This window comes from Pteronotus mesoamericanus, unplaced genomic scaffold (assembly GCF_021234165.1).
Source record: "Pteronotus mesoamericanus isolate MK-2021 breed Mesoamerican mustached bat unplaced genomic scaffold, CSHL_Meso_final contig_105, whole genome shotgun sequence".
In the NCBI taxonomy this organism is placed as follows: domain Eukaryota; kingdom Metazoa; phylum Chordata; class Mammalia; order Chiroptera; family Mormoopidae; genus Pteronotus; species Pteronotus mesoamericanus.
The window spans coordinates 12,489,009-12,515,758 of NW_026555006.1; the positions used below are offsets into that span (position 1 = coordinate 12,489,009).

Below are 26,750 nucleotides of genomic sequence, written 5' to 3' on the forward strand. Positions count from 1 at the left end.
GCCAACTGTTCTCAGGCTACTGGAGTATCGTTGTTTCTAGGCCTTGTAAATGGGGGCACATGCACACACGTATACACACATACTGATTTTTAAAGAAATCATGAATTTACAGGATACCATCATTTCAAATTCAAAACCACAGAGTTCATCTTCACCTTCACTTAGTTTCATATTTTATCTTCCCTTTTTGTATAGAGAGAATTCTGATTCTTAACCACATCTTATATTTACTCATCTAATCTGCCCTACAACACACAAAAGATAGTTTTGAAATTACTGTACCGAAACTCCCTCCACTAGCAGATTTGCCAAGTAAAGATTTCTTTGCCATTTTATGCCCTGCAGTGTATCCTACTAAATATGTAGGTATCAAAGTAGGCATTCAAAATTATTTGAACTGTATTTTTCTGCATGATTATGTTATCAATAGAAACTTTTGTTTGAGAATATTATGCTACATGAAATAAGTCAGTTAAGAAAAGCTAAGACCCATATGATTTCATTCATGTGGGATATAAAACTGAAACTTACAGACAACAGTATGGTTGTACTTGGAGGGAAGCGGGTGGGAAAGCAGCGAAGGTTAAAGGGGGCCAAATATATGGTGACTGTGGGTGGTGGGCACACAAGGCGACATACAGATGAGGTATCATAGAAATGTATACTTGAAACCTATATGATCTCATTAACCAATGACACCCCAATAAATTTAATTAAAAATAAATAAATACAAATATAGTTAAGGTCCTACTAAACTACTTTTTAATACACTCTTTACAAAATCAGTTACCTGTAGAACTCCTAAAGTAGACATGATATTTTAAAACTTTATCATAGTATATAGTGGTAGCAGGCTCCAGAGAGAGAATATGCAGTTTTTTTAATCTTTGTAAGGTTTTAATCTTATAGCTCTGTTTTCAAACTGACAGAGTATTATATAAAATTAGAAATGATTAGGAAAAAATGACATCAACCAATGACATTTGAAAGCCAAAACAATTGTGTTTGTGAACATTTTAAACAATGCTCTTCTTTCAACTGATGATTCAATTCAAGCATTAATCTTTAACAATAGACATAATTGTTTAGGATACTTTAACTCATTCCTAAGAAATATGGCTAGTGTTTTCCTGTATTTACACCCAGACTAGAACTATTTGTTATTTGTAAGTTCTTATCCTTTGTATTTGAAACATAGTTTTCATGTGTACATATTTTCATTGGAAAGGGGAAAATATTTCTCACAAATTGTAACACTTTTTATTTCTATTGTGAGACATAACCATATACAGTCTTGAGTCCGGTTAATTATAAACATCTTGCTTATTAGAATGTAGGGTTAATGAGGACAGGAACTGGATTTCATAATTTATTGTATCTTTCATAGTGCCTTACTGAAGTAACCAAATACTTCATGAGTAAATAAATGTGATTTTTGTATTTAAGTGACATGTAATTACTAGTCTCAATAAAATGGACGTACCTTTTTCTTGTCAAGAGTAATTAACGGAACGGAACTTAGAAAAGAGCTTATTGTATTTAATAGAATGGGACTTGCGAAAGATCTTATCCACAATTTACTTGTTACAGACCTCAAAATCACTGTGTCTCACTGAATTCCCCATCTTCTCCTTAACCTCCTCTTGGGCCATTTCTGTTAATGGCGTCATTATCCTTGTAGACATCAGACCTGAAATCTCTGTATGTGGGTATATAAACATTCCTATATTCGTATAATGTTGCTAGTTCTACCATCTCAGCTTGTTGCTTATCTCCTTATTTCTTATCGCCTTACCAAAACTCTGATCGAGGACTTCGTTACCACTCATGTAACAGTTTTCTGACTAAGTGAAGGAATTGAGAATAGTAATGTGGAAATGAGACCATGAAGGTCGGGAGGGGTAAGAGGTATGTCTTTAAATATCTGATAGGCCATCAACTAGAATAGGGATTAGTTTAGAGGGCACAGCCAGGACCAGTTAATGGAAATTAAAGGGCACAAACTTGTGGTTCCATATGTCTTTCAAGCAAGTGTGGTTATTTCAAGTTGACCAATATCATGTAGATATATGGATACTCAAGAACAGTTATATTAATAGAGAACAAATAGTTTAAAACAGTATAAGGCTTGTAAACTTATAGCTGTGTTTTCAGCTCAGTATAAAGCTCATTAAGTACTGAGCTCCCTATTCTACAAGAGTTCATACTGAGGCTGGGTGTATACTCAAGGATGTTGTAAAAGAGATCTAATTACTATATGGAATGTGAAACCTGATTAGTGATGACTGTGTCAGAGAGTAATATGGGGGTAATATTTTTTTTCAGTCTTTCAAATTTACATATTTTCTGTTACTGCTCCTAAAGAAACCCAGTCACTGTAGGTTAGGAGCATTTACTGACAGATTGGAATGTATAGTGTAGAAAATGCTTTGTAAGCTCCCTTTCAGTTCTGAGATTCTGACATCTTTCAATTCTTGTAGAGGTAAAGTTTATTTTGTTGATGAAGTTATTTGACCAAATATGTTACTTTTTATATGTAGACTGAATATTTAATAGTTTTCAAAGTTGCATTTTAAAATATGGAGGTTGCAAACATTTGTAGTTACCTTGGACTCATCAGAGGTTACTATGGTCCTGACATAATTAAAAATTGTTTATCAAGTTATAGTAAATATTATGTCCTTGTTAAAGGTAATGCTTAAGACAAGAAATGCTTAAGACAGCCCAGATATCATTAACAATTCTTACTGTAGTCTTCAAGCAAGTGGTTGAAGTCAATTAAACTCTTTATATCCCATTTAGGTAGGTTACGCTGATGACTTTACAGTCTGTAAACACATAATGCTCAGTGCTGCACAAGTGCAGAATTTTGCCTGTTGGAACTTGATCCAAGTCATGTGTGAGGGTAAATGAATGTCTGCTCAGTACGTAGTTTCTTCCATAGATGTTTTCACTTTTTCAATTTAAGAGGACACATAAATAGTGCATTTTATTTACATCATCATTATAAGTTAGCTGTGCATTGAGTGTTTTTAATTGGAGGATGTGATCCTGAGGACTCCTAACAGTGTTTATAAGATGTATCCTTGAGGCAGAACTACCTTATTAGTCCTTTTGTTAGTACCTCTTTATTTTTTTAATAAAATCAAGTTTTTGAACATGTGTTTCCTGCACCCATGTTGCTATTCCTTTTCTCAGTCTTTGTCTTTATCTCTTACTGTCATCTACTAATCCTTAGCTCTGAAAGGGGATAATCCAATTAAATACAGTATTACAGTGTTTTCTTCATATTACCACTTAAAAAAATAAGCATGCTGGGTTTATAAACTGAACACAAAACCCAGTGTGTGAGAATAGATGATTGACAAGTATAGGTAAAGAGGAGGGATAGAAATGGATATAATAATTGATGTTTCTATCAACAAAGAACTGAGATGGGGAGACTAAGAACAGAGATGACTGGTCAACATACTAAGAAACATTGAAGGTCAGACAAGGAATATTTGTTACTAAAAATGCGAGCAGGTAGAAAAGTTTGCAGTAGGTGAAAAGCTCAGAGTGGATCTCACAGTTCATTATATTTTATTGTGTAGCTAAAAGCACATCAAAAATTCTGTCAGTATCTTTACTTCATCTTGCTGCAGAATATTATTTGGGGGAGATGCTCAAGCATATGCAAATGCTGGACGTCTACAGTGTTTTTATTGTTCATACTATGTTACTGAGATGTATTCTGTAGAATCAGTCCTTGGCGTTGTCTGTCAAGAGGCTTTACTTGGCTTTAAATTATCAGTGGATAAGATAATTCTATTACATGCGAGAGGCTGATTGCCTTCATCTGCCCTTCAAGGACATTGATTTGAGTATCCTTTTACATTTATCAGTTTATAATTTATTGACTGTCTTAATGTGTGGTTATGGTTAGAAAAGAGACTCTCTTTTTCACATCGGTAGTAGATTTTCATATCAAGTGTTGTAGCTCTGCCTTCCAAAGGACTCTGCTTAGTCTTCACTCTGCTTTTCACATCATTTACAATAAAGTTTAGTAATAAGCCTCACCAGGTAGCATTTATCTATGAGATAAAAGAGTTTTCTCCTTTTTAACGCTATTATCTTTTAATGAAAAATGGATTTGTCACAATGTAAACAGCAAACAAATAAGGAAATGGTAGATGGAACGATTTGTTGTAGTATGCATTAGTGAAGAAAATTTACTCGAAAAAAGTTACCAATTTCCTTTAAGTTTTAAGAAATAGACTATAAACCCATTCTAAAAATTGCTTGGAAATTGTGAAGAATGTTATTTTGATGATTTTTCCCGACTGAGGCTCTGACAAAACTACATAAACAAGAATTTTGGCATATGGGTTTGATCACTGGGGCAGTTAAACCCAGGTTATTTTAGGAACCATAGGAAATTAAAGTATACTAGATAGTAAATTATCACTTCATTTTATAATTAATAAACTGAATTTTATTTTATTTTTTTAAATCATGAAAGCTTTGGGAAAGGGAAATTGTGGGTGAGGATAGTTTAGAATTTTGCAATGAGACTGCTCCTCTTAAAGTTCATTGTGGTTTCTTTGTGTTTTTTGCTTATTTGTAGTTAAACTAAAAACACTGTCTTGTCTTTCTTGGCTTATCTTACACAAATATAAATAAAATATTTTAATGGACTGAGTAGACTCAAGTATTAATTTATTCTTTTTTCCTTTTTCTAAGTCTCTTACCACACTTATTTTAAGGAGAAACAAAAATTATGAATTAAGGGCTATCTGCCAAGTCATTTTATTTAGTCAAAGCTGCCTTGGGGAGTTACACTGAGGAAGTTAAAAGTTTTCTACATGACTAAACAGCTGAATCCAATGTCTTCAAGAACCACAAGGATCAAGTTGTTTATCTTAAAAAGGAAAAAGCACTTTGTCTCAGCATTTTTATCTTAGGTTGTTTAGGAATTTTGTAATAGACTGTTTTCACTGCAGATTTGTTAGTCAAGCAGTTTTAGTTGTTTTGTTAGAATTTAATATAACCTGGACACATTTGTAATTTTATGTACTTAATTTTTTATTTGAGTAATATATTTTTGAATAATGCTATTTTAAGAGTTTCAATGTAAACAATTTAAATAATAAAGTATAAAAAAGAAAGTAAAAATGATGTTTCATTTCTTAGAGATTCCACTTTTAACATAGATGTATAAACATTGTTTTGCGTGTATATGTATGTGGGGGTCATAAGTATATACATACAAAATACATATGCATTTGGATGCATAAATAGTATTCATGATTTTTTTTCCTTATTCTATGCCCTGGTACCTCTTTTTAAACATAATTAATAAACATTATGATGTGTCTTGGTGTGTGCTTCCTTGGGTCCAACTTCTTTGGGACTCTCTGAGCTACCTGGACTTCCTGGAAGTCTGTTTTCTTTGCCAGATTGGGGAAGTTCTTCATTATTTTTTCAAATAAATTTTCAATTTCTTGCTTTTCCTCTTCTTCTTCTGGCACCCCTATGATTCGGATGTTGGAGTGTCTAAAGTTGTCCCAGAGGTTCCTAGCCTCCTCATGTTTTTGAATTCTTGTTTCTTCATTCTGTTCTGGTTGGCTCTTTATTTCTTCCTTCTGCTCCCAATCATTGATTTGAGTCCCGTTTTCCTTCCCTTCACTGTTGGTTTCCTGTATATTTTTCTTTATTTCACTTTGCATAGCCTTCACTTTTTTTTTTAATTTTGTGACCATACTCAACCATTTCTCTGAGTACCCTGATTACCAGTGTTTTGAACTCTGCATAGTTGGCTGTCTCTTCGTTGCTTAGTTCTTTTTTTGGAGTTTCAATCTGTTCTTTCATTTGGGCCATATTTTTTTGTTTTGGTACACCTGTTACGTTGTAAGGGGTGGAGCCTTAGGTATTTGCCAGGGCGGGGCAACTCACATGGCTGCGTTGTGGTGCAATCTGGATGAATGATTCTTCTTTAACTCCTTGGTTGTTGGACTTCCATACAGTTTGATTTTCTGGCCGTTCTGGTTCTTCGTTTTTAAATTTGCTATATTGTTCTTCTTTTGGTTTTGTGAGGAGGCAAAGGGTATATACCTACGGCTCCATGGAATGTAAGCTCCATGGCAGAAGTACAGTAGTCCTCACTTCCTGTTTTCAATATGTTCTGCAGCTTTAAGTGAAATGACATAATTAAACAAATTTTCCCTTAGGTTAATTGATATAAACAAGAGTTGAGTGCCCATGCATTTCTTCAACATTATAACTAAATGACGTTGAACGAAATAACTTTATTCAAAGACCTGCTATATTTCACTGCTTCTGTTCTAAGCTTTATCTGCATTGCCTAGAATAGTACCTGGCAATAATTTATCAAATGATTAAATAAATAATGATTCTCTACTGTATCTCTCAGAGGCATCTCAAACACCACATAAATCAAATTCATGAACTTCTGTGTCTCACCTGCCCCTCTTGTAATGTTCCTTATTTCAATGATTGGCACCATCTATTTAGTTTTACAAACCAGGAACCTCGCTAGGCATATCTTTTGGTGTATCCCTGTTTCTCACCTTCCACATCCATTTTACCACCAAGGCTTAACTGATTTTTTGACATATTTCCTCATGTCTGTATCTCTCTACTGCTCCAGTCCGAGTAACTCATTTTTCTTTTGGTCTTGTGCAATAGTAGTATGCTCTCACCATCTACTCTTGTCCCTTTTCAGTCTATTCTCTTTGCTGCTTTTGGAATCAAACCCACAGAATCTGATTCTGATATTTCTGTTTGAAACCAGTTGCTCTTAGGATAAAGAACAAAATTCTTAACATGGTCTACAATGCCCTGTAGGCTCTGGCCCCTGTCTAGTCCTGTAGTCACATCTTGTGACACTTTTTTTGACTTTCTGGGCTCTAGTCACATTGGCTTTTTGAATTCTTCCAGTGGACCATGCTTTCTCCTACCTCAACAATGATATATAATTAGTAATTTTTAATATTGGGTTGGCAAAAAAATCCATTACATTTTTTCCCATACTACAATGGCTCTAGTAGTGCTTAGTTGTCTTGAACTTCATTTGAAACAATTTTGTTAGATTGTATTGTGACCGATGTTATATCAGTGTGCATTAAAAAAAAATTAAAATTGGTGAATTTTTGTGCATCCATTTTAATATTGAAGATGGAAGAAGATATGCAACATTTTCAGTGTATTATGCTTTATTATTTCAATAACGGTAAAAAAGCAACTGAAATGCAAAAAAAGATTTGTGCTGTGTATGGAGAAGGTGCTGTGACTGAGCAAACGTGTCAGAAGTGGTTTGCAATGTTTCTTGGTACTGTTGAAATTTTGGCCAAACAGTTCTTTGCTGTCGGCTTCTCTTATGCATTGGAAAATGTTTAGCAACACCCCTGGCCTCTACCCACTAGAAGCCAATAGTGGGAGATGGCTGACATACTCAGAATATCCAAATCAATAAAGGTATTGGTGAAAATGAAAAATGTGTCTTTTATTTTACAGGAAAAAACCATACGGACCTTTTGGCCAACCCAACCCATTATAAAATGGAATGTCTATTGTTAGAGAAAGGAATGTGTCAGTACTTTTGAGTAGATATTTATAACCCTAAAATGATAATGTTCTGTGCAGCATTCTTTTCTTGAAAAGTAAACTCTCTGTGAATTACTGCAAATAAGCTCAAGCATTTTCAGTTATAATTTATTCCTCTATCAGATTATATCATACATTCTCTGTTTTCCCTCTAGTTATAAATCAAACACTTATGAGCTACATTTATTCATATTTTAAAATAAGAAAACGTTTTCTGTTGTAAATTTAAGCCATTCTCTTTATTTAAATGCTGCAGTATTAGGAAATACCTTAATTTAAAAATTGAACAAAACATTTAGGCTTTATATGAGTAGTGACTTAAACGATATGAGTAGTGACTTAAATGATATGAGTGGAAGCCTCCATTCCGAAGATAGCCATCATGTTAAGAAAGATTTGAAATCCCCTCTCTGATTACAAATAAAACAAACCTTGAATAGTCTCATAAGCTCAAAAGTCAAGCTGTGTTACTGTTTTTAATTATGGGTACCTGCAAGAGATTATTGTTTAGTTTTTGTTTTTTAATTGTTTTGGGGGAGGAGAGACAGACTGATTTGTTGTTCTACTTATTTACGCATTCATTGGTTGATTCTTCCATGTACTTTGACCAGGGATCCAACCTGCAATGTTGGTGTATTAGGACAATCCTCTAACCAACTGATCTACCTGGCCTATTGTATAGTTTTGTGTGAAAATTTCTGTTGTTGTGTATTTGGTATTAAATGGTCTTTTTATTTAAAATATTTATTGAATATATTATATTATATATTTTGTAAAATGAGAAATTGGTTTGCTCATTTCATGTTCAAATTTTATTTAATCACTTAAATAACTTTAGAAGGTATTGTACTATATAATATATACTTGTTTTTCTTTAATTTTTTTCTTTTAGTCAGTACAAAAGATTAAGCTCTACAGAAGAATGCAATCAAGTGATGGCTTTTTCTTTAGAATTTGAATATGGAGGCCACAGGAACAGAAGAAGTTGACAGGCTAAAAACTAAATTTGTCTCTGCTTGGAACAACATGAAATATAGTAAGTATTGTGATTTTAAAAATTGGGTAAATCCAAAGCCATATTTGAAGATGTGTATCATCTTAAGTCACTAACAATTAAGTTTCTCACTGAATGAAATATTTATGTAAAGAACGTAGATGAGACTGTCTTCTGAAGAAACAGCCAAATATCATCGTAAATAATGCTTAGAAATTCAAACATCCTGTGTGGTCTTTTTTTTTTATTTAATATTCCAAACAATTTCTTCAGGTGATGATAATACCTCTGTTTTTAGACTCAGTTTCAGGCAACCTCATGTATAAACCAGAAAGCCAGCAAAATAGACTCCTGAACACACAAAACAGATAGTATAAAGTTCATGCACTAATAACCAATGAGTTTCTGCTAGAAGTACCTCAGATCCTCATTTTAAACCAAGTTACTCTTGATTTGCAAACAAATTCAGTAAGGACCATATGGTGTTTTAGATTCTGTTTTTGTTTTTTACCGTCTCTCTCTTTTATTTATTTATAATTTTTGTTTTTTCCCTTATAGTTGACTTTCAATATTATATTATTTTCACGTGTACAGCATAGTGGTTAGATGTTTACATAACTTATGAAGCAATATCCCCCAATAAGTCTAGTACCCACCTGGGACATACAAGTTACTACAATATTATTGACTGTATTCTTTATGCTTTACTTCATATCCCCGTGGCTATTTTGTAACTACCAGTTTGTATTTTTTAATCCCTTTACCTTTTTCATACAGTCCCCCAACTCCCTCCCATCTGGCGACAGATATTATGGTAGATTTGAAGCCCACTTCAGACTAGAAATGAAAAGGAGATAAAGAAACCTCAAAAATGGGGAACTACTCAGCAGAACTAGTTTCAATAGGAAGAAGTTCATATCCATAAAATAGAAATGATCAAATTTTGTAAAATTCCTTGATATTGCAAATTCAGGTAAAACATGTTGGCAATTGACTCCAGGTTCACTGGAAGTCATGGCCAGCTAGTTATTTAGATAGTTATAACTAGATAATAACATGACATTGCATTTTGAAAATTATGAACATTAATTTTAAAGTTAAGATGTAATTTATATACTATAAAATACACCCTTTTAAAGTGTATGAGTCAGTGGTTTTAGTATATTTACAAGATAGTGTGCAACCATCATCACTATCTAATTCCAGAGTATTTTTTCTTTTTTATTAAATTTATTGGGGTAACATCGGTTAACAAAGTTACACAGGTTGCAGGTGTACAATTCTACAGCACATCATCTGTACACTGTATTATGTGTTTACCACCCCCACATAGATGGAGTTTACCACCCCCAGTCAAGTCTCCATCCATCACTATTTATCCCCCCACCCCCTCCCCTACCTCCCCTGACTCCAGAACATTTTTATTAACCCCCAAAGCAACCCATACCCGTTAGCAGCTTCTCCCTATTCCTCCCCACCTACCTCCAGTCCCTGTCAACCACCAACTGTCTGTCTCTATAGGTTTCCCTATCCTGGCATTTCATGTAAATGAAATCACAGAACTTCTGGCCTTTTGTGTCTGACTTTTTAGACTTAACATGTTTTCAAAGTTCACCCATGTTGTAGCATGTATCTAGCAGTGCTTCAATTTTTTATATGACTGAATAATATTTCATTGTATGGTTTTACCACATTTTCTTTCATCAGTACATGGACATTTAGATTGTTTGTACTTTTTGGCTAATATGAGTAGTGCTTCTATGAGCATTGTATACAAGTTTTTGTGTGAATATATGTTTTCAGTTGTCTTGGGTATATAGGAGTAGAGTTGCTGGGTCATATGTTAACTCTAAGTTTAACTTCTGAGGAACTGCTGAACTGTCTTCCAAAGTGGCTGCACCATTTTACATTTCCATCCTCAATGTTTGAGGGTTTGGATTACTTCATATCCTCACCAACACTTGTTATTGTCCATTTTCTTAGTGGTTGTGAATCATTTCACTGTGAGTTTGATTTGCAATTCTCAGATGAACAGTGATGTTAAGCATCTTTTCATGTACCTGTTGGCTATTTATATGTATATATTCTTTGGAGAAATGCCTATTCAGGTCCTTTGTGCATTTTAATTGGGTTGTCTTTTCATTATTGAGTTATAAGAATACTTTATATACTCTAGATAAAAATGCCTTAGCAAATATATCATTTGTAAATATTTTCTCCTGTTTTTGGGTTGTCTTTTACCTTTTTTGGTAGTGTAAGCACAAAACTTTAAATTTCAGTGATGTCCAATTTACTTTTTTTTTTTTTTTTTGGTTGCTTGTGTTTTTGATGTCATATTGAAGAAACTGTTGCTTAAATCACATCATGGAGATTTATACCTGTTTCTTTTGAAGAATTTTATCATTTTAGCTTTCATATTTAGTTAGGTCTTTGATCCATTTTGAGTTCATTTTTACATATAATGTGAGGTCCAGCTTCATTTTAAAATTTTTTATTATTATATATTTTTTAACCCTACCCAAGGGTTTATTGCTTTTATATATATATATATATATATATATATATATATATATATATACAGAGAGAGAGAGAGAGGGAGAGAGGGAAACATCAATCCATTGCCTCCCATACACACCCGGACCAGGGATTGAACCTGCAATCTAGGTATGTGCCCTGACCTGGAATCAAACCTGCAACATTTTGGTGTATGGGATGATGCTCCAACCAACTGAGCCACCTGGCCAGGGGTAACTTGACTTCTTTTTTAAACTATGAATAAGTAAATCATGCCCCTGCTTTTTGGCTTGTTTGCCATCTTTTAAAGCCTTATTTGTGATTTTCAAATCAGTGACTTAATGGACTATTGATTTTTGGTAGCATTCTTTTTATGGTAGGTAGTCTCCAAAGATGGCCCTCAGTGAATCACATCTGTGTTGTTTCTTTTTCTAATAGAATCCTGGCTGGCTTGTGCCTCAAAACTGATAGAATGAGATAGAGGTTGTATTCATTCTAGGCCTGGCCATTGAAGGGCAAATTCTACTTGCTCTGTTTTGGAGCTCTGAATTGTCACGTAATCGGTTTAGGCACCCTGCAGGAGAAATGACGTAGAAAGGCCACATGAAGCAGAAAGGCACTGGGACTATGTAAGAGAGACAACTGTGTCTCAGCTGAGCTTCTCCATCTGATTTTCACTAATTAAAAACTGAGCAAGACCAGCAGGAGAGCTGCTTAGATGGGCCCGGTCAACGCACAAAACTCCAATATAAGACAAGTTATTAAGTTTTTGAGGCATTTGTAAATAGGAATAGATAACTGAAACACTGTCTTAGTTCATCTCCTGAGTGTTTTTTATAATTGAGGGAAAATTAACAAAATGAACAAATCTTAAATATACAATTTGGAGAGTATGGCACACATTTACTCCTATGAAACTAACAATCTAATCAATATATTTAAAATTTTTTTCACCCCAGGAGGTTTTCCTCATCTTCCTTCTGGTCAGTACTCACCCCTCACAGACAATCATTGCTCTGTGTCAGTTTATTGAATGGCTTGTTTTCCAAATTTACTTGCTTTTCTTAACTTACTTAGTGTTATTTAATTAGTTTCATTTAGAAATCATAACGACACTTGATTGTCTCTGTCCCACCTTCCTGCTGCTGTAGACCGAGATTTAGAGTTAAAAAGCAGAAGAGATTGGAGAACAGAAGAATTCCATTGAATATGTTCTTTTCAATATATATAAGAACTTACTCATGGCTCTTTCCTATTTACACCCAGACTTTGTTATCTCATGCCTCTGTGGATTTTATATCTTTTATTTTTCACTCTCAATGCACCATAGTTTCCTGGTTCAACATGAGGAAGCTGGGGCAGAGATAGTCGTACATTTCTTAAAAGCTTTTATAAAGATAAAATGAAAACTGGCCAACTAAAACTAAATAATTAAAAGAAAGAAGAACATTCTTATAAATTGAGATAAGGATGTCTGAAAGCTTTATATACCACTTTCCGAGATCTCATTTGGCCACCATGATGGGGTTATAATAGATTTCCCTAGGACACTTTAGAGAGCCAATTTCATCATAAACACTATTGTACTGTCTGATCTTTTTTCTAAATTACTTCCTTGGATTATTCAAATACTTTAAATCTTTTCATTAAGTAAGATGGAAGGAAATATAAGACATGGATAACGTTTGTTGCCTTTGGGAAAAGAGGTTGGTATCAGGGAAACTGAAGTAGAATTTGTACCTTTAAATTTTATACCGTAAGAATATTTTTACCTATTTGAAAGTAAATTAAAGTTCAAGGTTTTTTTCTCTCATATTTTTGAAGTGGATAGGATGTGGTTAAAATACTCAACTATATTTTAAAGTAGCATAAATTGCCTCTATTTTCAGTTTATTGCCCAAATATTTTGCTACTCTTGCAAAAAATTGCACATCTGTAATTGAGAATTGCTTATTTGAAATTAAATACAAGAAAATGTTGCTAGCCTTTTAGTGTTTAATTCTTTAATTGCAAAACAGTTTTTCTCTTTTCTTGTTTAGGTTGGGTGTTGAAAACAAAGACATATTTTAGTAGAAATTCCCCTGTATTATTGCTTGGAAAATGTTACCATTTTAAATGTGAAGGTAAGTGCTAGATTTGTAACCCACTTAAAAATCTTTGTAGAAGTTCATTGTGTAACTTTTCACAATTTTTTTCTAGGTTAATCTATTTTTGGCACATTTGTTTTTTACTTTAATTTTTAAACATTGTGGCAGAGCACACATAATATAAATTTACCATCTTAATCATTTTTAAGTTTAAGTTCGGCGGTATTGATACATTCTGAAAGTTGTAAGTGGTGATACCATTACCACCATTCATCTTTGTGCTTTTAGTCTTGTAAAACTGAAACCCTGTATCCATTAGAGAATTCTCATTCCTTCCTTACTGTCAGCCCCTAACAACCACCATTCTACTTTGTAGGACTATGTTTTGGCATATTTCTTTTAAGAATCTTTATTTTATATTAGACATAATATATTGTCATATGGTTTGGGTTTCTTGTGAACTCCTTAAGGATAAGGATCATGCCATCTTTTGTTATATTCCTCATAGTTTTGGATTTACTGTATGAGTGCTAAATAAATATTTGAATTGATGGCATCATATTCTTTATCAAATTCTCTGATGATAACTTTAAAGCAGTACCTGAGTTTACCTAAAAATGATAAATTTCCTACTTGTTAAGGATGCTCCAGTTTCTGAAATTACTGACTTTAATTGTTTCTGAAGGTCCATATATACTCATCCTTTTAATAATTATCATATATTTTATTTTAATAATTTATGCCACTTACTGATAGCTTACTATATGTCAGGTATCATGTGAAGCTGTTAGGGAAATGTCTTTAATTCTCACAGCAAGCCTACAAGGTAGATTCAAGTATCCTTGTTTTATGAGTGTGGACGTAGGAATTTAGAGAAGCGAAATAATTTGTCAGGAGTCACAGGTGTTAAATGGCAGAGCTGAAATTTAAACCAAGACTATGTCTCACTTTACTTATTTTTAAATTTTTAATTAAAATAAGTTGACATACAATATTGTATTAGTTTAAGGTGTAAAATAGAGTGATTTGACATTCCTTATGATATGATCACCATCTATTACCATACCAAGTTATTACGATAATGACTGTTTTTCTAACTGGAGGTTTGTACCCCTTATTCCCATTCACCCTTTTCACCCATCCCTCTACTCTCCACCTTCCTGGCAACCATCAGTTTGTTCTCTGTATATGAGAGTCTGTTTCTATTTTGTTTTATCTGTTCGTTTTTTAAAAAAGATTCCACATACAAGTGAAATCACATGATGTTTGTCTATCTCTGTCAGACTTAGTTCAGTTAGCACAATTCCTCCTATGTTCATCCAAGTTGTTGCAAATGGCAAGATCTCTTTTCTTATGGCTGAATAATAGTCCATTATACACACACACACACACACACACACACAGACATCATATATCTATACATATATATGTATGTGTGTGTGTGTGTGTGTGTGTGTATATATATATATATGATACCTGTATCACTGTACCATCTGGCATTGTTGTGAGAGGCTGTGTTCAGCTTCAGTGAATTTTTTTGAAGACTCTTTCAGTGTGTTTGCCCGTTTCATGCTGGGTGATTTACGAGTGCATCTGTCCACACCGCATTGAGTGTTCAGCAGTTTTTGACCAAAAAATGGCATGACCTCTGTGCCTCCTCCGCACCCCCCTGTTCACCCAGTCTCGCCCTGAGCGACTATTTTGGTTTCCCCAGATGAAAAAATGGCAGAAGCATTAAAGGCATCAAAATTGACAAGTTCAAAAACTGTTTTGAGCAGTGGAAAAAACACCTCAATAGGTGTATTGCATCAGATGAAGTTTAAACATGTAAGAAATAAAACAATTTTTAATAAGTAAATCCTATTTCTTGGTCTTCCCCTCATATATATGTATATATATGTAATATCTTTTCCACATCTTTATATATTCATCTCTGTCTCATTTTAATACAGGCATTCTTTCTACTATACATCTTTGCTTGATGTTGTATATGAGTGTGTGCTTTGCTTGTATGTGTAAGAGAGGAAGAGAATGTGTGAGAATATGTGACTATCAAGGCTTTATTCATTTTTGATTGACCTATTTTGGTATATTATTTACCGGCAATTTTCTAAAATCTTGTAAATGGCTTGTGATAATACAGCTAACATTTACTGAGTATGTACAATGTGTCAGGTGGTATTTTAAGTAATTTAAATGTATTAACTCATTGAGTCCTCACAACATTCTTGAAGGATGAGTAGGAAGTTAATGGATAAAGAAGGGATGCTTTTTGGTAAATAGAATGGAATGATGAAAGCAATAGCAATGAAATACTAATATATTTAGGAAACATGTCCTGTATAGTTTTGGTGGGAGAGAATTCTGGGAAGGCTCAAAGGAGCATCTTGAATGCTGTGTAAAAGGGTTAGGTAATTTATTTACCAGCAGACGAGAGTACATGGATTTGAATTTTTGTTCTTTTTGCTTGTTAGTTGTTACTTTTGGGCAAATTATTTTATCTCTGTAAGTGTTAATGATACCTATTTCATATGTGTTTAGTGATGTGCCTGGTATATGTAAGCATTCTAAATGATATTATTTATGATATAAGGAATTTGAGAAAAAATTATTAGAATTATTTTAAAGGATAACATTATGTATTTTTTGAAAGAAATTCTTTGAACAAATCTTTGTAGAGAGCACTGGGTGGTGGGGTCCTCAACTCAAGAGACAAAAAGTAAATGATACAGGAGATATGAATGAGACAAATAGAAGACTTGTTTTGGACTAGAAGTGGGGACATAGGGAAGGAGAAGGGTGTGGTAAGAAGGGAGAAAGGAGAGAGAGGCAGATAGATGGTGGAAGGCCACATGTCCATGGTTAAGTTTCCTTGTTGACATACCTTGATCTTCAGTAAAGTCAGTTAAGCTCATGAAATGCTTGAGGTAAGAAGAGTTCTTTTGGAAAGAGAATAAATTTGTTATCTAGAATGAAAAACAACTCATGTCATCTCAGGAGCTAGAAGCAGGGGGAACTATGAAAGCTTAAGCTGTGGAGAATTAGCAGAAATGTTGGGGCTAGTTTTGGATTTCTAAAAGTCACAGAATTTTTGATTCAAGCAAATTTTCTAAGTTTTCAGAGAGATGGGGGTGGATTGCCCAGCTGGCTCTTAACTACCATGTTTACTCTTACTGAACAACAAAATTCTAAGTTTCATTTAATTATTTTCAGTGATCATGTATCAAGTACATGCTGGCTGGGACATTTTGTTGCCCAAAAGGAGCACATGATAATCATAACTAAATATATTCTTTAGAGAAATAACTGATGGCAATGTAGAAAAACGATTGGAAGTCAGTTAACAAGTGAGCTCTGATGCCTCTGATATAGGGCAGTGGAAATGGAAAGGAAAGAATGGATTTAAGATATTTTAAAGTAGAATCAACAACATCTGAGAATTGATTGGCTTTTAGGTCAGGAGAGGCAGAAAGGAGATAAATTGAGAGACTACTGTCTTGGATGATAGGTAATGTTAGTAACCAAATGTGGTATCCTAGAGGAAGCATGGGTTTTTGGAGCACGTGTAGTGTTTGAAGAAGACTGTTTAGAAATGAAGTAGGCTGTTCAGAAATAGTTTGTTAGTTATTTTCAAAGAAGTGACATTTGAGGCCAATGGATAGGGTCACACTGATGGAAAGTATAGGTGGAGAATGTTCATCTTTAAGGATATACTGGTGAATCTGTAAATGAAACTGAGAAGGATTAGGCAACCTAAAAGACAAAACCCACAACAGTATATTATCGTAAAGACCAAAGGAAAGAGATTTTTAGGAAGAAAGGGTTGGACAGAGTGCCTAATCCTTAACAAAGGCTAAGTAGGAAATAGACTGAGAAGAGGCTAGGATTGGTGAGTGTAAAATGCCGATGACTTTTCAGAGAACAGTTTCCCCATAGTGGTAAGGATGGAAAAGTAAAGTTAACAGCAGCTAGCCTACATTTACTGACTATGGTTCTGTGTTATGCACCAAAGCCAAATTGTATTTTTTCAAAGAGTTAGTGGTTATGATATTGAGGTAGAGAGGATTTTTTTATATAAAACATAAAAACACAGCCTATCCAGGGAAATATTGATCAATTTGACCAAATAAAAATGTAAAATATCTACATGACAAAAGACACCATGAACAAAGTTTAGAAGCAAACCAGAGAGAGAAGATATTTGCACTTGCTCTCTCATTCTCCCCCCATGATTGGTCTGTGTGTGTGTGTACAGGAGAGTCGACCTATCCTTATCACCTCTCTAGCTATATCTTAGACAAAAGATTAGTCTCCAAAGTAATAAAGAACTACAGATTATTATGTAAAATACAAACAACCCAAGAAAAAAATAAGCCAAAAAAATGAACAGATACTTTTTAAGTAGAAACTTGAATGGCAAATCAAACATAAGAAAATGCTAACCCTAGTAATAAAGGAAGTGGAAATTAAAATGAAATAAAGATACTATTTCTTAGTCATCCAATTTGCAAACTTTTAAATTTATCTGCTACCTTTCCTGAGCTACAAACTGTTCTCCTTATATTATGCATTTTCTTTCCCAATGTACGATATCATGCTGTACATTATATCAAGGTTTGTAGTGTATAAATCCAAATAGTCCTCCCAGTTAGTATTATCTTGACTACATACCAAATTTAAAAACTTTTTTTTTCAGGGTACCTGTGAGAGAAACAATTGAGAATTTTACCATATTTTAAGTAAGCCTCATTTTCCCACAGATACCATCCCCCCATCTAGCTAGGATTTTCTAGATTTTCTTTTAAATGGCTCAGGACGTGATGGGCCCAGAGGTCATTGATGAAAAACTGTAATTTGGGGTTATGTCTAGTATATCAGTTCTATTTAGGAGCCAGAGTGATTTAACATGAACAGAGATAAGGCTTTCTCGTTCCTGAGTTTGGGGCTGGAGAACATCCATAGATAGTCAGTCTAGCCTAGGAGCAAAAATAGTACATAGGAAAAAAAAGGGAAAGAAAAACTTTTCAAGAAGTAGAGAGTGTAGCACAGAGGCTGGAAATAAAAGCTTTGTTTCTGACCTGAAACCACCCAGGGACGGAGCTTTGTCTAGGGCTTTCTCTGTAGGACATAAGGAGGAGCATGAAAGTAATATATTAAGGGGTCCGACTCTGTGTGCTCTTGGTTCCTGTACTGTCCACCATCACTGCTGTTTTCAGGATCCGTGTTGCTCTGAAACTTGCCAAGATCATGCCCAGATGTTGTGGAACTAAGATCCCAGAATTTGAAATCTTAATGCTTTTGACGTTTACTAAAAAATGACATGTAGTAAACAATGAGGTATTTAGGAAAGTATGACTTAATTTTCAAAAATTTGGACACTTCCAGGCTTTGTTCTATTATTGATTTTTAGTTTAATTCCATTGTAGTCAGAGAAAATACTTTTATGACTTTAATATCTTTGAAGTTATTGAGACCTGCTTTATGGTCTAAATATGGTATAACTTGGTAAGTGTTATTTGCATGCTTGAAAAGAATATGTCTTCTATTGTTGAGTGTTGTATAAGGATTATTAGGTCAAGTTAATTGATGTTCTGTTCAAGTCTTCTCTATCCTTGTTCTTATCCTACTTGTTCTACTGATTATTGTGAGAGAGAGAATGAGATCTCTGACTATAATTGTGGATTTGTCTATTTCTCCTTGCAGTTCTATCAGTTTTTGCTTTATTGATTTTGAAGCTCTGTTTTTGGGTACATAAACAATTAGAAATTTTATTGTCTGTTAATGAGTATATCCCTTTGTAATTATTAAAAAATTGTGGTGATATTATTTGGTCTGAAATCTACTGTGTTTGATATTAATGGTATTCAGCTTTCTTTTGCTTAGGATTACATGGTGTATGTTTTTTCATTTTTTATACTTTATTTGTATCTTTATACTTAAATTGTGGGTTTTTTCAGAAAGTAGATAGTTGGGTTTTGCATTTTTATCCAGTCTGATAATCTATTCCTTTTAAACTATTGTTTAGACTATTCACATTTACTGTGATTATTAATGTGGTTGGGTTTAAATCTATCATCTAACAATTTGCTTTCTATTTGTTAAACCTGCTCTTTGTTTTCTTTTCCTCTTCCTTCAGATTGAGAATTTTTTGATTCCATTTTATCTTTTTGTTGGCTTATTAGCTACAACTTTTATATATAGTTTTCTGTATATAATTCTACAATACATCATCTGTATACAGCTTTTTATTGTGTTATTTTAGTGGTTACTTTAAGGATTTAGTATGCATTTTTGACTTATCACAGTTTACCTTTAAGTGACATTATACCAGTTCACATATAGTGTAAGAACCTTGTATAGTATTAATAGTGTACTTTACTTCCCCTGCCCTAATCTTTATACTGTTAGTGTCATACATTTTAGTTATTTGTATGTTGTACACCCATTGCTATCATTTTTGTTTAAATAGTCAACTGTCCTTAAAAGAGAGTAAGTAAAAAGAAAAAAATTATATATTTGCTTTAGTAGTTATCACTTCTGGTGTTCTTCATCCCATTGTGTGAATCCACATTTCCATGTGTTATTACTTTCCTTCTGCTGGAAGGACTTTTCTTTTACATTTCTTATAGTGCAGGTGTGCTGGTGATATATTTTACTAGTTTTTTTTTGTCTCTGAAAAAGTCAGCATTTTACTTTTATTTTTGAAAGATATTTTTGCTAGGTATAGAATTCTGGGTCAGTGTTTTGTTTTTTGTCTTTCTTTTAGTAGCTTTGAGAATGTTGCCTAACTATCTTCTTGCCTGTTTTATTTCCAGTGAGAAATCTGATGTCATCTTTATCTTTCTGTGTATATAATGTCCTTTTTTTTTCTTGACTGCTTTAAAAATCTTTTAATCACTAGTTTGGAACAGTTTGATTATGAGGTGCATTAGTCTGGTTTTATTCATTTTTCTTGTGCTTGAGTTTTATTCAACTTCTTGGACCTGTTGGTTTATAGTTTTCATCAAATTTGAAAATTTTTTTAGCCATGTTGTCTAAAAATAATTTTTTGTTTTTCCCTCTGTTCTTTCTCCTTCTGGGTCTCCAATTACACCTACTGGGTGGGGCAAAAGTAGGTTTACAGTTGTTCCTATGAAAAATAATATGATAATAAAGTATTACAAAAATAAACTTCACATACAGCTGTAAACCTACATTTGCACATACACACACACACACACACACACACACAAAATTAAGTTTAATATATCTATGAAACGAGAACCTGAGTTGAAAAAATTATATCCACAAGGAAACTAGCTTGAAAACTTGTTCTTTAAGACTGGTGTGATACATTTTCCCCCTCTTTGGGGATAGGAAGGAGAAATGAATTTTTATACAAAAATAATGCAGGACAAACATATATGATGGGGTAAATTGACAAGATACTATTAAATTTAAATGCAGATACACTCTAATGCCAGTAGGGGATAAGCTTTTACTTCTTCCAGGAGTAATTTCCAAAGGAGTGTGCATTGTTTCAGGCCTGTCTCTCTCTCTCTTTTTTTTTTTAACCTCATCTGAGGAAATGCTTATTGATTTTTAGAGAGAGGGGAAGAAAAGGAGAGAGAGGGAAAGAATCATCATTCAGACGCCTCTCATACACGCCCTGACAGGGACCGAACCTTCAACCCAGGCATGTGTTCTGACTAGGAATCGAACCTGTGACCTTTTGGTCCACAGAATGGCGCTCCAACCAACTGCGCTATACCAGCAAGAGCAGGCCTATATCTCATAAAAATATACTTTTTTCCCTAGAAACATCCAGTAAAAACTGCCTCTACTTTCCATTATATTCAACTATGTCTTATCAACAGAAATTCAGCAAATAAAGATAAACACTTTTTTTCTGGGATTTCTTATTTGCTAACTGACTTTCTGTTCATCCATCTACTCTAAGATTAAAATGGAATTAAAATTCACACGTAGGTCCTTGAAATTAATATATAATTGATACCAGTTTATTAACCTGATCACTGAAAAGAACAATCAAATGACTGAAATTACGTACGGATAGAAAGCTTTTAGCATAAGGGGTCTGTTACTCATCCCTTGGCAACCTAGTTGTACTCACCATTGGACGGTGGCTCTGAGATTAGGCTGGCTGACTGTTGCCATCATCTAGAAATATTGTTGAGCATGAGCTATACTTTTTAGTAAGGCTCCCAGGAGATACATGAAGGGGAAGGGAAATAGAAGAAAATGTCACAGTAAGTTAAACCTATAAAAGTATGGTTTTTCCTTAGTTAAAATGTCAATTGATTAAGCATTATAATTTTTCTTATGTTCCATGAACTGCTTAAGTGTGATATCAGGTTAGATACTCCAACATCCACAGGTGAGATCTGAGGCAAAGGGTTGTAGAATCCTGCCCTTGATATAGTACCTGTAATCAAACCTGGCAGACACCTATTATAAATCCCCTTTATCATAATGTAAAAAGTTAAGAATAAGATTTCAGTGTTTTATTTTCTTAAGCAATAAAAAGCAGCTGAGATTTTCTATTTCTACTATTCATTTACTACAATAAAATGTAATGCCTTATATAATGTTGAAGGAAGAGCATTTTATTGCGATAAATGAAAACCAGCAATAAATACTTGTTCAGGAGACAGTGTGACAAAACAAATGGATTCGAGTCAGAGCTTTGAGTGTGCCAGGGCTGCCCATTCACTGACAAGCTGCGGGGAGGGGGAGGGAGTGAAAGATCTCTCCTGGCCTCAGTGTCCTCATCTGGAGAATAAAAGAGTTTTGTTATAAGATTCTCTCATATCCAAAAAACAGATAACATATCTTTAACACTTGAACGCTCATTTCATGTTTAAATAAGATTATCATTTCATTATTCAAGGGAGAACCTCAGAGAATGCTTTTTATTTCGAAATATTATTAATTTGACTCTCTAAGTTACTTGACACTCTTCGCCACCCCGTCTCATTCACGCCACTCTCCCTGCCTACAGTACCTTTTGTTTCTCTTTGTCCCAGCGAGCTTAACTCTGACCCCCGGCCCGCAGCTTACCTCCAGGGTTACTTTGCCAGCAGCCACACTATAAAACTTCTCCCTTTTTTGTACAGTCACATAGCTGAGTTACCGCTTGTTTCAAGCTGCCAATTGCTTACAGGGTATCCCCCTCAGAAAAAGTAAGATTCTCCAGGGAAGGGAGGACTCCCACTTCTCTCCTACCTCCAACTGCTCAGCACAGAATCTGGGACAAAGGAGGAGTTCAATGAGTGTTTAACAAATTCAGATTTATCTGCAGTGGTATTGGAGTGATGACAGCTTTTTGAGATCCTCTAGAGCAGTGCTTTTCAACTGTTGTGCTGCACGAATTTTTAAAACATGCAGTACCTGACTATTTAATCAGGGGCACGGACCTCTTTTCCCTTAGGTTGTCAAATGAAAAAATGACAACAGCCAACACAATAATAGCCATCTGGTATGAATGCCCTGTCTTGAACCATAAATATGTAGGCTGTATAATAAAGTTGCATCTTATTGGTCACGTCACATAATAAGATTGCATCTAATTGGTTAGTTTTTGGTACCAGAAATCTTTATATACAGCTATAGGCACCTGATTTTTAAAAAAAGTCACCGTGGACCAAAAAGTGTAGGTAATGTGATGACTATTATATATTTCTTGTAAATCAATCCAAATTATACCTATTGTTTTCAGGTTGGCAAAAATATTTATTTTGGTAGGTCACAGAATTTGAGTAATTATTTTATGTTTGCCATGAGATGAAAAAGTTTGAAAATTGCTGCTCTAGGGAATAAACTATTTTTAACTACTTTAGAAGTATCCATTTAGTTTTGAAGTATCCATTGATTTGTAAAGAGCCTAACAATATAGCAATAATCAAATATTGAAATAGCCTAAACTTTGTTAGGACAATTCTCTTCCTTAAATAAGGCCAATACCATCATATTTTTTGCTACGTATAATGTGCTCCCTATGCGTAATGCACACCTACATTTTTGACCCAAGCTTGCAAGAAAAAAATCTTCTGTTTTAATTTTTTAATGCAATTATTTATTTATTTATATTTAGATACATGTTTTCTTGTATTTTAAAAGAATTTTAGCATTTATTTTTTAACATATTATGGTACAAGAAATTTTATGTAACAAATAATTACAAAATACAAGAATAGATATAAGGTATTTTAGGTGTTCCCCATGTATAATGTGCACGCTTATATTTTCCTCAAAAGTTTGGGCAAAAAAGTGCACGTTAGACACAGCATAATTCGATAATCCCAGTCACCGTAAGTAGTTGGAAGAAGTAGTAGCAATTTTTGAATATCATAAAACACCAATAATTTTAGTATGCTTGGTTTTGTTGTATTTTTTTTTTACTGTTATTTATTGATTCAAGAGAGAGAGATAATAAACATCCATGTGTTCCACCCATTTCTGTATTCATTGCTTGCTTCTTGTATGTGCCCTGACTCGGGGTTGAACCCACAACCTTGGTGTATCAGGACAATACTCTAACCAACTGAGCTACTTCCCCAGGGCGGTTTTGTTGTGTTTTTAAAACTAATTCAGATGAGCCTTCCTTCTTCATATTAATGTAACATAGTTTTCTTCATGCTGTCATACTTTCCCATCATTACCTGTCCCCCAAATACACAGAAGATGGAGAGGGAGAAAATCTACTTGATGCCTTTAAAAATACTTAACATTTAAAATATTGCCAGTAGCCAATAATCAGATATATCTATGTATTTATGCAGGGCTGGACAAAAGTAGGTTTATAATTGTGAATACACGAAACAGTTTATTTTTGTATTATTATTTACTTTTGTGTTACTTATTTTTCTATACGAACAACTGTAAACCTACTTTCGCCCACCCCTGTATAAAACACCATTTTGCATTTTTTAGATGTTTTACTGCAAAGGCACTTACTCTTTATTAAACAAAAGTTCCAGATGGTTTACTTTTGAAAAGTGTTACTATTTGGAGGAATAAATTATCCTTCATTAGAAATGTTTTAACTATATCTAAAACTCCGCTATGTTCCTTAAGCTATATAGTAAACTTGCAATTTAATTTTGGGATCTCAAAAAACAAATACAGAATAAAAATGAAAATTCATTCAAATTCTTTTATCCTAAATGGAAGGTTATATTTTTTTTTTTTGTAACACAAGAAAAATTCTCAGTTTAATTGTTACAACAGTGTGGCCTGAGTAGCTAGTGCCAGGACAGCCTGGCACTTACGTGAAGTGTTCCCACTGCTGTAAATGGGACTCTGTGTCCTGGGGAAATGAAGTGAGGGACATCAGGGAGTCCACAGAGAGTGGGAGGTTTTCAGTGCCCTAGGTGCCCCCTGCGTGCAGACGGGCACACCACAAGGCTCAATGGACAGAGCTTCCGATGCCACATCTCAATGCTAAGTAGAACTGAAAGCGCTTCACCTCTCAGGATAGGAATGCTTCCTCTTCTGATCCCTGAAAAGTGAGAGCAGAGAAGTGACCCTTATGGTAAATAAACAGCTCCCCTATCTACCATTCCCATCAAACTCCCAGCCCCTCAGAAGGTCACACGGAGAAACATATGCAGTGTGTTTACAGAAGAGGGCTGGTTTGTAAAATGAATTGCTCTCAGATGCAGTTTCTCTGCTCCCTAAAAAGCTTAGCAAAATATTGGATCTACAGGAAGAAAAAATAATGTATTACACAAGCATTTCAATCACCACCCGATCAGGGGAAAGGATAGTAAAAATAATACATGTTCTCACTTGATGCTTCAGTCGACAATTAGGGCAGGTTCTGTAAGAGACCCACCTTGGGATGCTGACAATAACAAAGTGGTGTAGAGATCAGGTGATGAATGTTGTTCCTGAGTTAAAATTTGCCTAAGAGCAAACTTCCTTACACTCAAATTTGTTTTTTCACTGCAATGTCTTATACATCACCAAAAAAAGCTACTGTAAAAATAGGGCTCACCAAACCAAAAAAAAAAAAGTCTCTTTTTCTAGTCCTAGCACTAATGAGCAAATGCTAAGTACAGGCAGTCGCAGTTCTACGTGAGAGGTCAAATGTGGGCAGGTCAGCACTAAGCCCCCGGCACACCTATTGAGCTTGCAGCCAGGAGGACACCAGCTCAAGTGACTGCTCTCCAGTGCAAGATGGGCAGGTACAGGGACTGATTAGCAAGAGCATGGAACAAGAACTGTGGGCAAGCAGAAAACCATCTAATTCCAAAGTTGCCCCAATTCGTAGGCATTGGAAGATTTCGATACAATTAAAAGTTCAGTTAGCCAATAAATAGATGGCAAATCACAAATGTCATATCTGATGCAAATAGTTATTTCTGAGAAGTCTCTAATGCACAGTGCTGTCATTTTGCTTTCTAAAGATGTAATATGTTCTTTGAAAAAGTTATCTCACTTTAAAACTGACCTCTTTAGGAGAGAGAAAGAGAAAATACAGTCCTCCTATCTCCAAGGCCAAAGGACAAGTTGGGCTCCACGCTGTGCTTCCTGTCCAGGGGCTGCTGAGGCTTCTGAAGCCCTTAGCCCAGAGAGGTCAGCGGAGCCCGGGTTGGGGCCGGCTTCCTCCTGCGTCTGCGCTGCAGTTTGGATACGGGGAGATGGATCCACATTTAAACTTTAATTACTTAGGTGGGATTTAAGATGTATATTGTTTTCTTCTTTTTTTTCCCAGTGCGCACTGCAGTAATGCTTACAGCACCCTGAGGGTAAAACAGAGCTCAGGGTTTACATTGACCTGACAAATCCTACCCATCCAAGTCAGCTCACAGCATCACCTCGATTCATCTTCACTGGCTGCAGTGTTATGTCATAAATAATACATTTTATTTACAGGTTGTAGTGAAGCTTTCTCTTTTGGGTTAGGACAAAACAGAGCACTTTGTCAAGTTACCAAAGTAGCCTACATTTAAAAATATGTATGATCTCTCCAAGTGCAGTGAATACATCTGATGATAACAGTACTTACACATAGCAGACAAGAGGGGTGCACCTGTAGCTGGGCACAGTGGCGTGTGTAGGCCTGGGTTCGGCCGAGGCTGAGGTTCTCCCTCAGTTAGCCAGGGCACTGCACTCAGAACCACCGCACATCGGTGACTGCAGTACTGCTTTAACCGAAGACTTTCAAATGACATTAAAGTATCTTTGCAGCTTTAAATAAGGTTAAATTAGTTAGACATCCCAAAGTGGGAAGTATTTTTAGAGCACTGTGGAGACAACAGTGACAGTCAAGCATCTGCCAAAAGCCATTTGGACACCCTCTGTGCCTCTGCTTTCCATGTGTGCTTTAACATGACTTGTAGTTTATGGGGCCAGAAGGCTTAGTGAGAAGGAAGTTCTAGCCTAAGTATCAGCCCAGATACAACAATCATGGCTATACATTCAACGTGGGATATTTACCAGAAACATGGCACACCAGGCTAGGGTCCTGGGGCTCCCAACTCGGTCTCATAACTGGTCTTTGAGAAAGACCCAAGGACATTTATTAGTCATCAGTCTTGCAGGGT

The 26,750-nt window shown here is 34.8% G+C and overlaps 1 protein-coding gene across 3 annotated transcripts in view; it reads left to right on the forward strand.

Annotated features, from left to right (window-relative positions):
• ATG4C (autophagy related 4C cysteine peptidase) overlaps positions 1-26,750 on the forward strand; it is an 80,424-nt gene that overhangs the window by 7,712 nt on the left and 45,962 nt on the right. For all 3 annotated transcript variants that reach the window (XM_054574154.1, XM_054574149.1, XM_054574161.1), the window contains exons 2-3: positions 8,498-8,641; positions 13,153-13,236. In XM_054574154.1, the coding sequence (XP_054430129.1) occupies positions 8,566-8,641; positions 13,153-13,236 (160 nt within the window). In that variant the 5' untranslated portion in view covers positions 8,498-8,565. The remainder of the gene's footprint in view (positions 1-8,497; positions 8,642-13,152; positions 13,237-26,750) is intronic.